The sequence below is a fragment of the Nicotiana sylvestris genome, chromosome 8, assembly GCF_000393655.2.
Source record: "Nicotiana sylvestris chromosome 8, ASM39365v2, whole genome shotgun sequence".
Lineage (NCBI taxonomy): Eukaryota > Viridiplantae > Streptophyta > Magnoliopsida > Solanales > Solanaceae > Nicotiana > Nicotiana sylvestris.
In genome coordinates, this window is record NC_091064.1 from 160,251,244 (window position 1) to 160,267,112 (window position 15,869).

A 15,869-nucleotide genomic window follows, 5' to 3' on the forward strand; every position below is an offset into this window, starting at 1 on the left:
AACTCGCTTTTATCTTCACTTTTATTTTCCTTATATCTTCGCGTCACCCCCTAAGAAAAACTAAAATAGAATAAAATATATTTATATGAGAGAAATAGTTGGATGGAGGTGCGAGGCTATAGCTCCAAAAAAGGCAAAAACCCCACGAGACAATCCAATAACCATCATAGCACTGGACTTCGAGGATTTCAAGACTTGCCTTCTTTGAATATTTTCCGAGTAAAAGCATTTCACAAGTTTAATAGTAACTCAAAAAGACAATACATCAGTGCCCAATATTATAATTATAATAGTATTGTTTTAGCATATGCATGCTAGCTGTAGCCAGCAATTCGCCGACAACACTTTGCACCTTTCTCGTTAAAAGGCACCAAGGGGTCGTTGAATTAAAATCTTTATTAAACCCACAAGATAAGTGATGAAGGATTTAAACTTGGATATATAAATTGACGAAATGTCATTTGCAGTTTGTTATAATATGAACAAAATATTACATGAAGTTTCATGACTTAGTATACTTAAACAAGATTTAAAGAAAACATTAAATTAAAAAAAGCACTTCAAAATTAGTATCCTCTTCGATCTACTTTAATTGATGTTTTAGTTATTTTTACACATAATAAAAAAATCCACCTTTTAACATTAATTAATAATAAAATTGACTATATTAACCTTAATTTGTTCCTTGAAAGTATAACAAATACTCCTATGCTCTTTACTCCAAGGGCAACTTTAAAAAAAGAAGTTAATTCCTTCTTAATATACGAAAGAACAAAATATTTGTTGACCACAAAAAAAGACCAATAAATCAATTAAAGTGGACAGGAAGGAGTAAGATTCGAGGAAAAGAAAAGAAAAATAAAATGATATGAGTGTCAAATTATACACCCAAAATCATATCCCAATTTTTTTACAACTGACCTTTACTCATAAAAATAACTGCTTATATAATTTAATATTGACCTAGTTAAAACTAAGTAATCTGGGTGTAAACACTAGGAGGGGTTCAGTTGAGTGCTTCCAATGGAAAACCATACAGAAAAGTGGTAAACTGCAGTAGCCAGAAAAAGAGTAGGTGTTTGATCATTCTTGAGCTATGACGTAGATTACACTTGCACCCAACACTGGGCAGCCACTCACTAAGCGGACGAAGTCTGCAAAAGGGATATATGTCCTAACAAGTTACATGTATATGACACAATACCTAATCTTCAGCAAACAACAAACAAGGGAGAGTATTACATTCTATCAACCTACTATTCTTAAGACTGCTGTTAGGCTCCTTTTTTATGGCTAATTGCAGGCACATTGTGACTCGTCCTGCCACCCGAGAATCTTAATGGAAATAATACTCCACACCCATCTGCAAAAAGCTTGTCGGAGACAGGTAGAAATAGGCAGGGCAAAACTACGTGGACGAACCAAGTGTTACTGGAAAATAACTAGTTCTTGAAACAAAGTTATTAGCTTGCCATCTCCACATCGCTTTTTACTGCTTTTCCTTCAGTTGCACAGGCTGCATCTGGAGCTGTGGCCTCAGCGAACTGGGTCCCTGCAGTCTTTAGTTCCCCTCCTGCAAATGCATTCTTCATTTGATTAGAACTTGAATCTACTTCCATTGCGGACGCCCTTGGAGGTGATGCAGGTTGCACCTCCACATCTGGATATGCAGCCTTGAACCGCGCCCTAAGCCCTTCATCAACTAATCGTACCCCTTGTAGTTGGTTTCCAAGTGCCATCCACCTGATACATTTATGGATTGTTATATTGAGAATCTATCTTAACTAAGTGCAATGGAAAAATATGATGACATTAAATCATTTCTCTACGAATGGTGTCTGATAATGTTTACTAATTACTCTCTTCACTAAAAAAAAAAACTTGAGAATTTTTCTGTTTCTCTTTTTTGGGGAGAACATACAAGAGAAGAGAATTAATTAGTATTCCACTAAATATGGGGATATTATCAAGCTTTTATTTTTAAAATTAAAAAAGAAAAAAAGACTTTCATCTACTGGTACTAGCACTGACCCACAAACCTAATACTTCAAGCAGAAAGGACTAATTTTTGACATCACATATGGTAGGATCATATTCTTATGTTCTAAGATGTGATAAGGAAGTACTTTAAATCAAAAACATAAATTATTAGTAGAAGTTAGAAGCCCAAAACAGTTCCCTCCATATGTGATTGTGCGGGTTCAACATTCTTAAAAACCATGTTTAATAGTCTCTGACTTTCAGTTGAAGATCAGCAAGTAGATCAAGAATGCATACCCAGCATGAACATTGTGCATCCGAGCAAATAACTCCAACTTTCTTGTCCTTGGACTAATTCTTTCGAGCAAGGGATACATCTAACATGTCAAAGCAAAAGCATTGTTTATGTATAACCCAACAACAGTTAAAGTACCAAGAAAAAATAAGAATAGATGCTAAAATAGTACTCCCTCTGTCCCAATTTGTTATACGGATTTCAAGAGTCAAACTTCTTAATTTTGACCATGAATTCGAACATAGTATTAAAGTTTTTTTGAAATAAAAATTATATATTTGGAAACTACATAAAAAGTACTATAAGTCACAATAATTAACAATTCAAAATATTCAAAAGGCATATGCAAAAATCGTGGTCAGAGAAAAAGGTCGTTTGACTCTTGAAATCCGAATTGTATCAAACAAATTGGGCTTGACTCTTGAAATCAGAACTGTGTCAAACAAATTGGGTTTGACTCTTGAAATCCAAACTATATTAAACAAATTGGGACGGAGGGAGTAACATAGAATCACAACCACTAAACTTAATGTAACACTAAGGGTCGTTTGGTTGGGAAACAAGTTAACTAGGATTAATTATTCCGGAATTAGTTATCCTGGGATTGTCATCCCACCCTCCCGTAGAGATAAAAATAATACTACAATCCCCGGATAACTAATCCCGGGATTAGTTATACAGCGATTTTATCCTAACCAAACGTGGGATAAACTCATCTCAAATTTAATCCGGGGATTATCCCTCATCTCTCCTACCAAACGAGCCCTAAGAGTACAGACATTTTATAAAATTAGGCTATTCCATGAACATCAATAAACGTGTCTACGCTTTGAAGCTTTCAGTTTCTAGCTTGTTTTTTCTTTTACGAAAAAAACAGAAGAATCTAAATTTTTCTCACCTCATCTGGCTTACGACTCGTTTCCCGAACCTCTGCTACAATGACATCAGTATCAATATTCCTGTTTACCTCTGGATTTCCCTTTATTCCAACAAGGCAGTGTTCCTTACTGTGATTGAGCCAATGGCCTGTCCGACCAGTTCTGATGATTCGCTGAAGTTGATTGGTCTTAACCCAAATGATCTCCTCAACACGTTTGTAACCCCAAAGTTCTAGACTGCAAGAATGGTACCAATGTAATGGAACTTAGCAGTCATAACTCTTTTATTCACAGAGTAGGAATTATATAATTTTAAAACATAAAACCAAATGATGACCTGAGTCTTCAGAGTTCTGTCAACTTCACCACAAAATAGAACAAGTAAAATTTGCCCCAAGGTTAACAACGCAAGCTCCTATATTTTTTTTAATAAGCTTCTAGTGCTTGGTTCAATAATTTAAAGAAACATTCCGACTTGCCTATTCAGTAATTAACAATTCATAGCTCAGGCTCTCTTTTACCACTGAAATTATTACAGGTGTATAGCAAACTCTAAGCCCATCATTATGACTAGGGGTGGCAAAATGGTTAAAAGAAAACAGTTAAGCACCCATATTATCCACTAAAAATGGGTTGAATAATGAACTTTTTAAAAACGGATCAAATATGGATAAGAACCATATTATCCATTTGCCACTCCTAATCATGACAGAAACAACTCTTGAACACATGGTATTGCGATAATACACATAACTAGTAGCCAACAAGCAGTTGGTAGTGACTGGCTTTGTGACAATCAACTATGCATCTTCTGATATTATATTTTTCTTTTTGGATAAATCAAGTCATCTCAAACTTGTTCCAAACTATTAAATTATTGAATTGTGTGACCCTCTCTTTAAAAGCTTAAGCTATTAGAGAAGGGATTTTTTTTTTAGAAGCAAGAAGTTTATTGCTGGCACCAAGAAGATGCAATGATTACAGAAAAGGGGACACTTTCATTTATTTGTTTGCAAACACACCTCCTCACATGTGGACCTAACTCTTGTTCCAAGCACATAGAGATATATTTGATGACGGCTCTCAGCACAACTCAAATCTAGGACCTCTGCCTCCCTGATACCATATTTAATTATTTGACCAATCATCCAAAACTTAAGGTAAGAGGTGAGTGTCCCAGCACATTTATGGACCGTTTTGTCTGCCTTTTTATATCCGATGTGAGATACTATCTACCCTCTCGTACATGTAAGCCGGTATTGGGGGTTCACACATAGACCTTAATGCTGATTGTGTGAGAATACGTTCGCCAAAGATTGGGCGTGATTTCACATAATAATTGAAATGTATGAACATTTCATCTAGAAGTTTAAGTTAGTAGAGAACCTCGGAGACCCGGGTTCAAGTTCTAGAAGAAACAAATAAACTATGTGATTCCTTCTCATGATCTGCCTAAACTTTGACAGGTGAGTTACTATCGGTGCTAGTGGGAGGTAGTATGTACACAATGGAATAGTCGAGGTGGGCGCATACTAGCACGGCCACCATCATCATTAAAAAAAGGTTTTAAGTTAATGAAGAGATACACTTCAATTTATTTATTTTGTTTGCAACACAAACAATTGGAAGAAAGATAAGAAGTGATTTTTTAGCCTATGCCCCATTTTTATAGGATCCCCATTACTTACTTCATTTCAACAACCAAAAAAGCCAGGAATTATGTTATCACCGCTAATAATGATGTTCCACAAGAATGATAGTCAAGTCGCTCACTAATAATAATGACATTTCACAGCACAAACTATCAAAGAGCCTTCCATGTTATGCAGCGTCATACTACAGATTTTACACATCTAAGTCAAGCTATACCTGTCTACTTTTGTTATCACCTAGCAGAGAAGATGTTTAATAGATTGAGAGAGAGGGAAGAACTCTAACCATTCCCGCCCAAGCTCCATGGCACGTCCAGTCACCCAAAGGAATATAAGACCATCAGTTTGCAGTGCAGGGACATTTAGAGTGCGCATTTCATCATCAGCCATTGTCCCATAAGGCAATTCCATATGAATATCCCATGGTGGGTCAGCCATTATAATCCCAAACTGCCCTAAAATATCCACTCTAAATGACCGTATGTCACAATTAATCCATTGTGGTTCACCAAGCTCTACTTCTGAACAGTAATGAGCACGCTGAGGCTTCAAAGACTTCGTAGGGGGCAAGGTAGCTGCTCCCATCATCATGGGTGATACATCTGGTGTCGAGTCAAGCTCATAATGGACATATTTGCATGTCTGCCAATTAGATGAGTGTAAGTAATCTATTTCCAGCAGATGAAAGCAAATCCTTGGGTAAACAAATTAGTCATGGAAATTACCTTCATGTGACGGCAAGTATCAAGAAAAGAGCAATCACCTAAGTTGACATCAGTATGCACAGCAATTATTCGCCGAAAATGAACCTAAAATGCATCATAATAAAGTTATCGTATCAATCTGAAATAAAGGTAATGCTTAACTAGTGCTTTTAAAAGAGAGAAAACGCAAAAAGTGGCGGGATCCATGGAGCTTGAAGCACATGCTTCTTTAAAGGAAGTGCAAAGTTAAAGAAAATTAAATATCATACATATAAGAATTAGTACAATGATAATCAAAATTCCAATGAAATAATTAATTTTAACTTCCAATATGCTACAATGCCGATACCAATCCACCTCCTCAAAGTTGAGAATCAAAAAAATCCACTATTTCTCGTTGGGTCAATTTCTGTGTCATTGTTTGAATTGCACACTTAGCTGAAACCTGTAGCTTCGCCCATGAAGCGACAACCCCTCGCTTAGCCCATGAAGCGACAACCCCTCGCTTAGCCCATGAAGCGATAAGTTACAAATCAATGGCTTTTAATAAAATTGTGATTAACGCCATCTACAATCTTCATTAATGATTAGGATTACTATTCTATGTTCGAAACAAATAACAATTTTCAGAACTCTAATTGTCATAAGATATTTAAAACAGTGACACCTAAAATGACTTGGTCTAACCTTATCACAAGCAATATAGGAACCAGACTGGCGTCGACAATCTTCCTTTGTTAAAGCTGAACAATATTCCTTCACCTGGGAACCACCTTTGCTTTTGAACTGAAATACCATTCAAATAAAAACCACCAATTATGAGATAATGTGCTACAAAAGTTTTGGGAAAGAAACAAGAGATAAGAAAACACGTGCAGCAGAGCAACATAGCAAATTCAATCAATATGGAGAAGAGAACCCATTTCAACTAAAAGGCTACAAAACGAAGTCAGGGAGAAGAAATGAATTTGGGCACTGCAATTGAAGTAGAAATAGGAAATTCTGTGACTTAGCAAGTTTCACTTATTTCCATAATGCAATGTACCAAAGAATACAAATTAATCAGCTCATGATATCTGCGATAACTTTATATTAGAAGTCAGCATCTATTTGTTCAATAAAATTATCAATTAAAGCATATGATGAGATGAAATCGACAAAGGTGGAATATCCAATACCCTTGCAGCGACAGCAGATTCCTTTGCGGTAGGTCGATGAATAAGGTCCAACAACTCCTCCCCGGTTTTCGATTTTTGCATTTCCTTAAAACTCTTTTTATTCAACATATTCTCCAAATCCTTCATGTCATCTTCTTCTGTCCTAGGTTTCAAAGCAATAGAATTTCCTCCTCCTACAAACCCACCATTTGGCCCCATTGGTGGTCTAGGCATCGGAGGTGGAACACCAACACCTCTAGGCATCCCCATCATACCCACCATACCTCTATGCCCACCTCTCGGACCCATATTGCCGGGAAACATAGCTGTCATCCCCTGCATATGTGAATGCTCCCACATTTCACTCACTGCCCTTCCCATTCCCATAAATCCTCCATTATCACTCCCTCTTTTCACCATTTCCTGATTATTATTATTATTCCGATTACCTCCACTTACACTACTCCCCTCATTTTGCTTACTTTCGGGTAACTCTTTCAATAGCCTAGTCCTATCAATATTCAACACCATAACCCTAGATTTCCCACTAACAACAAAATTCTCCAATTCTACACAAGCATTATCCTCCGCCATTGATTTTAACGCCATTTCCACAGCCATTATCGGCCCCGACTCCCCTCCGAGCTCCCTAATCGCTGCCTTTTCAGCAGCCGTATGCGACTGATCATTCTCTAACTTCCTTAACAAAGTAGACGAATCAATAGCCGTAAACGGCACTCTCTCTAACAAACACACTGCAACCATAGCCCTTACGACCGACAACGGCCCCCCACAATCATCAATTACCATTTTATCCCGCTCATTAACGCTTCCAGAAGCTTCTGAAACAGGTTTTGCGTGTGCACCGCTGCTAGAATTGGGGTTAATCTTCGGGGGGACGAGTAAATTAGGGTTAGGGTTAGGGTTAGGGGTGTTAGGTAGGGGGTTGGGTAAAGGGGTAAACGGTTTCCCATTGAAGGACGAAATGGTCTTGAGGGAGAGGTCGAGTGAAGAGACGATGTCGGGAACCAGGGTTTGTAGAGAGGCGATGAGTTCCAATTGAGCATTGTGCAGGGTTTGTATACGGGTTTCATGTTGTTGCCGGAGTTCCTTGACGGCGGCGATTTCGTCGGTGCCGTCCGAGTGAGTTTCCATTGTTGATACTTCTTTCAATCTTAGCTTCAGATCGCGAGGTTTAATTATTATCAGCGGGAAGGGTTTTTGTGAGGGGTTTTTGCTGATTCTTCTACATTTTTTTTTAAAAAAATTTAAAGGATAAATTACACTTTTTTTTTTCCTCATCAAGGATAAATTACACTAACCACTCCTATTATATGACTCAATTGCAAACATAACCTTTATATTTTAAAATCTGAATTTATACTTCATTTATTCTGAAAATACTATGCAAATATTAATTTTAACAATACAATTTCCTTTTTACAAGGGTATTAAGTATTTAGATTTTAGAAACACTTATTTCCACTTTGGGTCCCGAACGCAAGAGTTCAATATGTGCACATACAATGAGGAGTTCATTAAACATGCGGTTATTCAACTATCCAAAATTACGAAGTAAATCACTTTTCTTCTATTTATAACAAAAATGTCATTCAATCGGAATTATTAAACTTTCCATTGTAAAAATGGGTTGTGACAGTCCATGTGGTTTTTATAATTTTGGACCAAATAAAAATAAACACCCAAACAAAACATAGAAATCTCACTCATACACCCAACCTAACCCGCTAAAAGTAAAAATTCACCCGCTAAATAAAATCAAATGCGAAAACGCATCCGTATTGCAAATGCATCTCTCTTCTTCTTATAAAAAGCATCTTTTTTTTAATAGCTTCTCTCTTGTCCTTAATCTCTTACCCATTATTAATTTATAAAAAGTAGAACAAAACCCGTAAAAAGAAAAATACATATTATTGAGAGAAAAAAAGAATACAGGTCACTCTAGTCTTTAGTCCTTAATTTCATATCCATTATTATTTTATAAAACTAGAGTAAAACTATGAAAATTGTAGTCTGCTTTTTATAAGAAGAAAAGATGTGTATTTACAACAGGGATGTGTTTTAGGTGTTTGGTTTTATTTAGGGGTGGATTTTTATTTTTAGTGGGTCAGGTTGGATGTATGAGTGAATTTTTTATGTTTTGTTTTGGTGGTAATTATTTTATTTGATCCAACAATATAAAAAGTCTATGTGGATTGTCACGTCACTTCATCGGAAAGTTTGATAATTCCGGTTGAGTGATCATGTGTGTGCAATATGAATAGTTGAGTTACTTTTGTGTTACAAACGAAAGAAAAGTAGTTTTAGCCTATAATTTTGGATAGTTAGGCGATCATCTAAGTAATGGACTCGTGGACATACCTTTCTGTAAAAACTTAAGTTCAACAATCAATTGCTTTTATGCAATTTATCAAATTTAAATTAATGTAATAGTTTGAAAGTTTTTTAATTAAAATGTTCTTTATAATATGTCTAGAACCACTAATTGTAATTTTTTTTATACTTCCTCTTCTTTTCTTTTTTTGTCTTGAAATGTAAATAGTCTATAATGGAGCTTGAATAGAAAGTATTTTAATTTATTTTTCGGGGTAAGGACCTAGGGTTAATTCCTATCAATAAAAAAAATTAGAAAAATTTCGTAAATATATCTTCGGTATGAAAATCGAAAGAATCCAATTCGAGCAAGTTTTCAATTCAAAAATTTCTTGGAACTGATTAAACTTTTTCGATCCAAAGAAATCCATTGTCTGTAGGATTCTTTCATAGAAACCGCAAAAAAGGTATGTTGCTGCCATTTAAAAAGGATTAAAATGCACCGTAGTAAAGTCTAAACCCAATGATTTTTTAACTATGATATTATTAAATAGTTTTAATATATATAAACCAAAATTAAATTGGATAAAGTGCTTTAACATATACTAATGGTATTATTGGAAAATAAAAATAAATATTTATTTATCTAATATAAAACCAAATACGTTTGCTGCACCACATAACCATACTTGGTATTTGGTAACAAGTAGAATAAATCGATATTATTATAATTACTATTATAAAACAATAAAAGAAGAAGAATATTACAGAAAAAAGTAGAGAGAGAATTCTTATTGATTTGGGATGAATTACAATGGAATAGAACTCCTCTATTTATAAGAAAAAAGTGACTTAGCCACCAAATAACAAACCCTAAGATCTCTCTAAAATATAGACATTCACCATAAATAAAATACTATTTATAACACTCCCTCTTGAATGTTTATTCAACAGATAATGTACCTCGTTAAAACCTTAATTAAAATAAAAATTTGTGTAATTAAAAAAAAAGGAAAAAGAGTACGCATATCTAACGATACGCCTTTTTGTTGCCTCGTTAAAGACCTTGCAAGGAAAACCTAGTGGGACAAAACCTTGTAAGAAAAAAAAAGTACAAGGCGTATTAACTCCCCCTGATGAGACAATCAATTCACATCTTTGAGCCTTCATTCCAATCTTGTGCACCATCTTCAAAAGATCGTTGGTAGATATTTGATAAACAAATCATCCATATTAACTTGAATGAATATGTTGCACCTTGAAATCATTATTCTTGATAGATAGATATATAATGTCTTCATATAATATCGTGGAATGGCTTTTCACTATCTCCATAGAGGTAAAAATTCTCAATATCACATTATCATGCTTATAGTTATAACAAGATACATATGTGCATAAATTGCACTTAGGATATGGTACTTCAGGACCATAAATTATATATGTTTTAAGCGAATTAAATTCTTCAGAGATTGTCATATAAGCTATATGAATGACTTTAGATGCATATCAAGTTTTTATGTCATGCTAGACAAATAAGATAAATAAAGGTGATTGCACACACAATTGACTTAGTACTTTCTACATGTCCAAAACTACATGTCTTTCATATGAAACCAATTCTATTTGAATTGTGTCTCTTCTATTTAGCCAATATTTTTGTGTCTGTATTTGACATACTTAATGTCCTAATTCATACTTAGCGCTATGATAAATGTCGTCGACGAATATTTTATATCGGTTCCAATATTTTTTTATAAAGACATGACATAAAGATCACTTCATTCATATTTTCAGGGACCTGAACCTCTCCTGAGACTTTATGAAGTGTTATGTTATGTGATCTTCTAGATCACATGCCTTCTTATTATGATCATTTATTTGAAACTGATTTGTCTATACGCTTTAAGCGTACTATAGACTTTGTCCTTCTAGGACTTATTCTAATAGGAGCATTTCAGTGAGAATATAGTTACTTTCTTTGGGTCAGCAAATGCGTCTAAAATGCTTTGCAATATATTACAGATGAATTATCTTTTATGAAATTCAAGTTCATATTATCTTATTCGATGATCCAGATGTACAAATGATAATTCATTCCATGTAATATTTTCTCAACTATTGTATTTTGTCTCCCCCTCATGTTAGAAAAACTAACTTGCTTCCTCAACTTTGGAAACTCATCTTTGTGCATTATAGTGCTAATCAAAACATGCACTGCACATTAATAATAATAAGATGGAATTATTTGGTTCCTGACCCTGAAGCACTTGTGAGGGGAGAATGTAATATACTTTCGTATATTAACGTATATCAAACTGATATAGATAACTTTGTTCTCATACGCAATAGCTTAACTATTAAATGGAAGCACTCAATAAATCATCTTGCTAAATCAGTTGTGATGTAAACCAACTTATCAAGATGAACTGTATTGAATAGAAAATATGGAACTTATGCTCAAAATTAAATTTTTGAGCAAATTACCTCGCAAACATCAGGTTGCGGGTTAATAATAATCGTACATGTAACCATCTCATAGATGCATCTTATGTGGTATACATGGCAGGTGAATGGACTCATATTCACCTTTGATATTTCCAACATTCATGAGATTCAATCATAATTTTAGTTGGTCTATTAATTAATGAGAACGAGTAACATAAGAGAATTCGTAAATAACTTTCTAGTTCTTTAATATTTACCCATGTGAATTCTCTTTTATTTTTGCACATCATATTTAAATTGATATGGCTAGACCAGTTATGTCAACTTGACAAATTATCAATATTGATAAACTTCAGGTTTACACCATGACGTGTGCAATTATCAATAAACTCCGAGTTTAATATGATATGTGTTTTTATATCAATAAATTTATACTTTATTGTGACATTCTTTTATTTATGTAGTACAGGCTGGAGAATAAAGCGGGTAGCTTTTCACATATATATCACCCCGCTACAAATTGTAGTAATGGAATATATTAAATTTTTTCTTTATTTTTAGTCTGAATATATCTCATGTCAAATTGATGACAAATATTACTTTCACAAAGTGAAGGATTATTTTGAGAATCCTTATTGTTCTCATTACCACAATGATAACGATTATAATTTCGTCTATTGTCACGTCCACATCCATTGATACATTCATAGTAATAATTTTGTCTTTTTTCAGACGTATTACATACTGCTATCATATTCTCTTAAGGGAATGAGAATGAAGCAAATTTAATGGGACGAGTTTCCACTTTTTGTGCTCATAATCATACATGAATTTAATCATGACAAGGCATAGAAATGTTACTACTTCGGGAGGTTATAAATTCTTGCAAACTCTATTAGAGTTATAAATAAAATTTATTATCTTTGCTTGTATTTAAAATCAAATTATTGAATTTCAAGAATTTAAAAGAGAAAAATAAAGTAAAATTCTTACCTTAAATCCAGAATTTAATCATAAAGAAAGTTCATGGAACAACTGACAATCATTATACTCAATCACAAAGCTTCTACTCAATTGGTTAGAGTCTCGTGCTGATAACGTGTTATAAAACAATAAAAGAAGAAGAAGAGTATTGAATAGAAAAGTAGAAAGAGAATTCTTATTAATTTGGGATGAATTATAATGGAATAGAATCCCCCCTCCCCCTATTTATAGGGAAAGAGTGACTTAGCCACCAAGTAATAAACCCTAAATTCTCTCTAAAATATAGGTATCACCATAAATAAAATTCTATTGATAACAATTACTAGATTATAATTCCATTCCTACATGGCTAGTTTGTGACCCAAAAATCTCTTCCTATTTATTATTTAACAATTTCTATATTATTATTTTTACATAAGTAGTCCTAAAACAAACGACCCCGTATAGTTATACAGCCTATTATATACATACACTCATTTGCGGAGATATAAACTTGGAAAGAATAAAATTTTCCATTTTCGACAAAAAAAAACTTGGTAAGAAAAACTGAGAGCTTGTATGATCATGTACACAAGTAGCTCTCTTAAACGGTGTGTTGTAATGGACTTGTGAATTTGATACCAAATTGTAATCGAACAAGAATTCAAACTCATTACAGTAGAACTGAAAGATTAAGCCCAAATGATTACGACAAACTAAAGATTATGTCCAAACTCCATTGATGAGCTTGAGTACCTGAAAGAGGAAGGTTCTAGAAGAAGAGAGAAGAGAGAATTTAAAAAGATGCAGAGAGAGGGAAGTGGCAAATTACCGGATTCTAACTAACTCCTTCTCCCCATTCTGTTAATTGTTAGAATGGTTGAGAATCAACCTGCACCATCCGATGATCTATTATGCATCTTCTAATCTGGATCGTCTATCCCGTTTCTTTAGTCATCAGCTCCTAACTATCCACATGTCTTTCCACTTTACCAGTTACACCTAATATCTACCACTATCTTCTTTATTTCTTCAGACCCGTCTTCTTCTTTACTCATCTCCTAACAAACTCTCCTCATTCAAATCAACCTCGTCCTCAAGGTCGGAGTTGGGCCACAAATTTCGGAAATTGGCTCTTGATATAACCCCAATCTTCCCTGCATCATCACCCAAATTGGCCCATTTCACTAAAACCTTCACCCTCACAGTGTTATTAACCTTGACCATATTTTTTTGTAAAATGGCCTCTGATTGTATCAAAATCCTTCCGTCAGAGTCATAAGCTGGAGGTTACTGATGTGGTGCGATATCTGGGCCAACCCCACGTTTCAGTTGCGACACATGGAACACTGGGTGGATTTGTGAACCTAGAGGAAGATCTAAACGATAAGCCACTAAACCCACCTTTCTGTAGGATTTTGTAAGGCCCATAGTACCTAGCACCAGCTTTAGATTTCTCCTCACTTCAATTGATGATTGTCGATATGATTGTAACTTGAGATACACCAAATCCCCTTCTTGCAATTCCCTATCTGTTCTGTGTTTATCGATGAAAAACTTCATTCTTGCTTGAGATTGCTTTATGTTTTCCTTTAGATTCGGTAGAAATTATTGTCTCTCTGCTAGTTGTATTCTCACAGTAGTATGGGTGGAGTGGGGTAAAGGCCCTATAGGAATCTGGAAAGGGTTGTACCCATAGAGAGCTTGGAATGGGGTGGTATTTAATGCACCATGGTGGTTTGTGTTGTACCACCACTCTGCTAGAGGCAACCACTTCATCCACCTCCTTGGTTCATTTAACACTATGGCCCTAAGATAAGTCTCAAGGCACCGATTGAGCCTTTCTGTCTGGCCATCAGTCTGTGGATGATAAGATATTGACATGGTTAGTTTGGTGCCCATGGCTTTGAATAGTTGCTGCCAAAACTGACTAGTAAAGATAAGATCCCTGTCAGACACAATGGTCTTGAGAAGTCCATGTAGTCTATATATCTCTGCAAGAAATAATTCAGCCACATCTTGAGCTGAAAAGGGGTGTTTAAGTGCTAGAAAATGACTATACTTAGTTAGTTTGTCAATAAACACTAAGATAGCATTTTTGTGGCCTGAAAAGTAAGCCCTTCAATAAAATCCATAGAAATGTATTACCAGGGTAATTCTGGGATAGGAATGGGCTGTAGAAGTGCTGGTGGTTGAATGTTCTCATTCTTTACTCTTTGGCAAACATCACACTCAGAAACCCACTTAGAAATATCTTTCTTCATGTTTGGCCAATAGAAAACTATATGGATTCTCTTGTATGTCCCATGTTATTGTCACGACCCAAACCGATGGGGAGCGACAAAAGTGGTATCAAAGCAGTTCTGTCATAGGGAGTCTACAAGCCGTGTCTAGTAGAATCTTGTTTATAGGTGTGTCGTGCACCACACTTATAAGCAGGAGACTATAGGGCATTTAAGACGGTTACTCTTTCTTCTTACTCTAGATCGTATGGTAGAGCTCAGTTGTAAGAATTCAAATTCCTAGCTTCTATTTTATTTGTAATAAGACGATACCTACATCCAGAAAGACGGTTGGTAAAAGACATGGCTATGGAAGAGTTGAGTCAGAGGAACTCGACTTTGCATCATGCTTATGATAAGTAAATGTGAAGTCTTCAGCATATCATGTGCGTACTGAAAGGTGTAAGCCTCTTGATAAGAAGTCTTGAGGCAAGAATACCTATCCACCTTAATGGTGAAAGACAATGAGAGATTCAGAAGATAATACAAGTTTCAACAAGTAAAAGAAGTGTCACGCCCCAAACCTGTGGAGGCGTGGCTGGCACCCGGTGCCGTGCTGGTCCGAGTGAACCACTCTGTAACTCATGATCGTTTCACCAAAACTAGAACATACATAGGTCGAGTTATCTGAACTCATTCCTTTTGTAACTATCACGGGCCCACATGACCACGACTCATAATATAAAACTGTAAATGGGCAATACTGTATCAATAAACTATCGTTCTTAAGATATGAATACATATGGGCCGTCAAGGCCTCTGACATACTATACAAACTGAACCTCTGTCTACAAAGCCTCTAAGATTATTTAACATCAAATGAAATAGGGTACCGACATACCCATAAGTCTGTAACAAAACTCTTGACACGATGACTTATAGATTCAGCTATACTCCGAATGAGGTGGAGTCTTCGTGAGGTCCATTACAAAGTGTATTTAAAAGACTATAAAACAAGAAGGAAAACTAATAAGATATTTAAATAAAATTTCCCAATCCTATTACCCACTGAATTAGTGTTTGTTCAGGGATCACATTCATTGCCAAAGTGGCCAAGCTTCTATCATGATTATAGCAAGTATCCTATTTTCCAATGCATGCATGAGGTTAATAATCTTTTACATATCAAACTATCAAATCTGATTACTAAAAAGAGTTTTGAATTTTACTACTAAG

The 15,869-nt window shown here is 35.1% G+C and overlaps 1 protein-coding gene across 1 annotated transcript; it reads right to left on the reverse strand.

The window, feature by feature from the left end:
- Window positions 1–1,028: 1,028 nt before the first annotated feature.
- On the reverse strand, window positions 1,029–7,964 carry LOC104210563 (N6-adenosine-methyltransferase MT-A70-like). The gene is made up of 7 exons (XM_009759492.2): window positions 6,688–7,964; window positions 6,197–6,295; window positions 5,531–5,614; window positions 5,092–5,447; window positions 3,174–3,390; window positions 2,278–2,357; window positions 1,029–1,743 (listed from the first exon to the last, which is right to left on the reverse strand). Exons 1-7 carry the CDS (start codon window positions 7,819–7,821, stop codon window positions 1,464–1,466), a joined length of 2,250 nt encoding a protein of 749 aa, XP_009757794.1. The 5' UTR covers window positions 7,822–7,964; the 3' UTR covers window positions 1,029–1,463.
- Window positions 7,965–15,869: the final 7,905 nt, after the last annotated feature.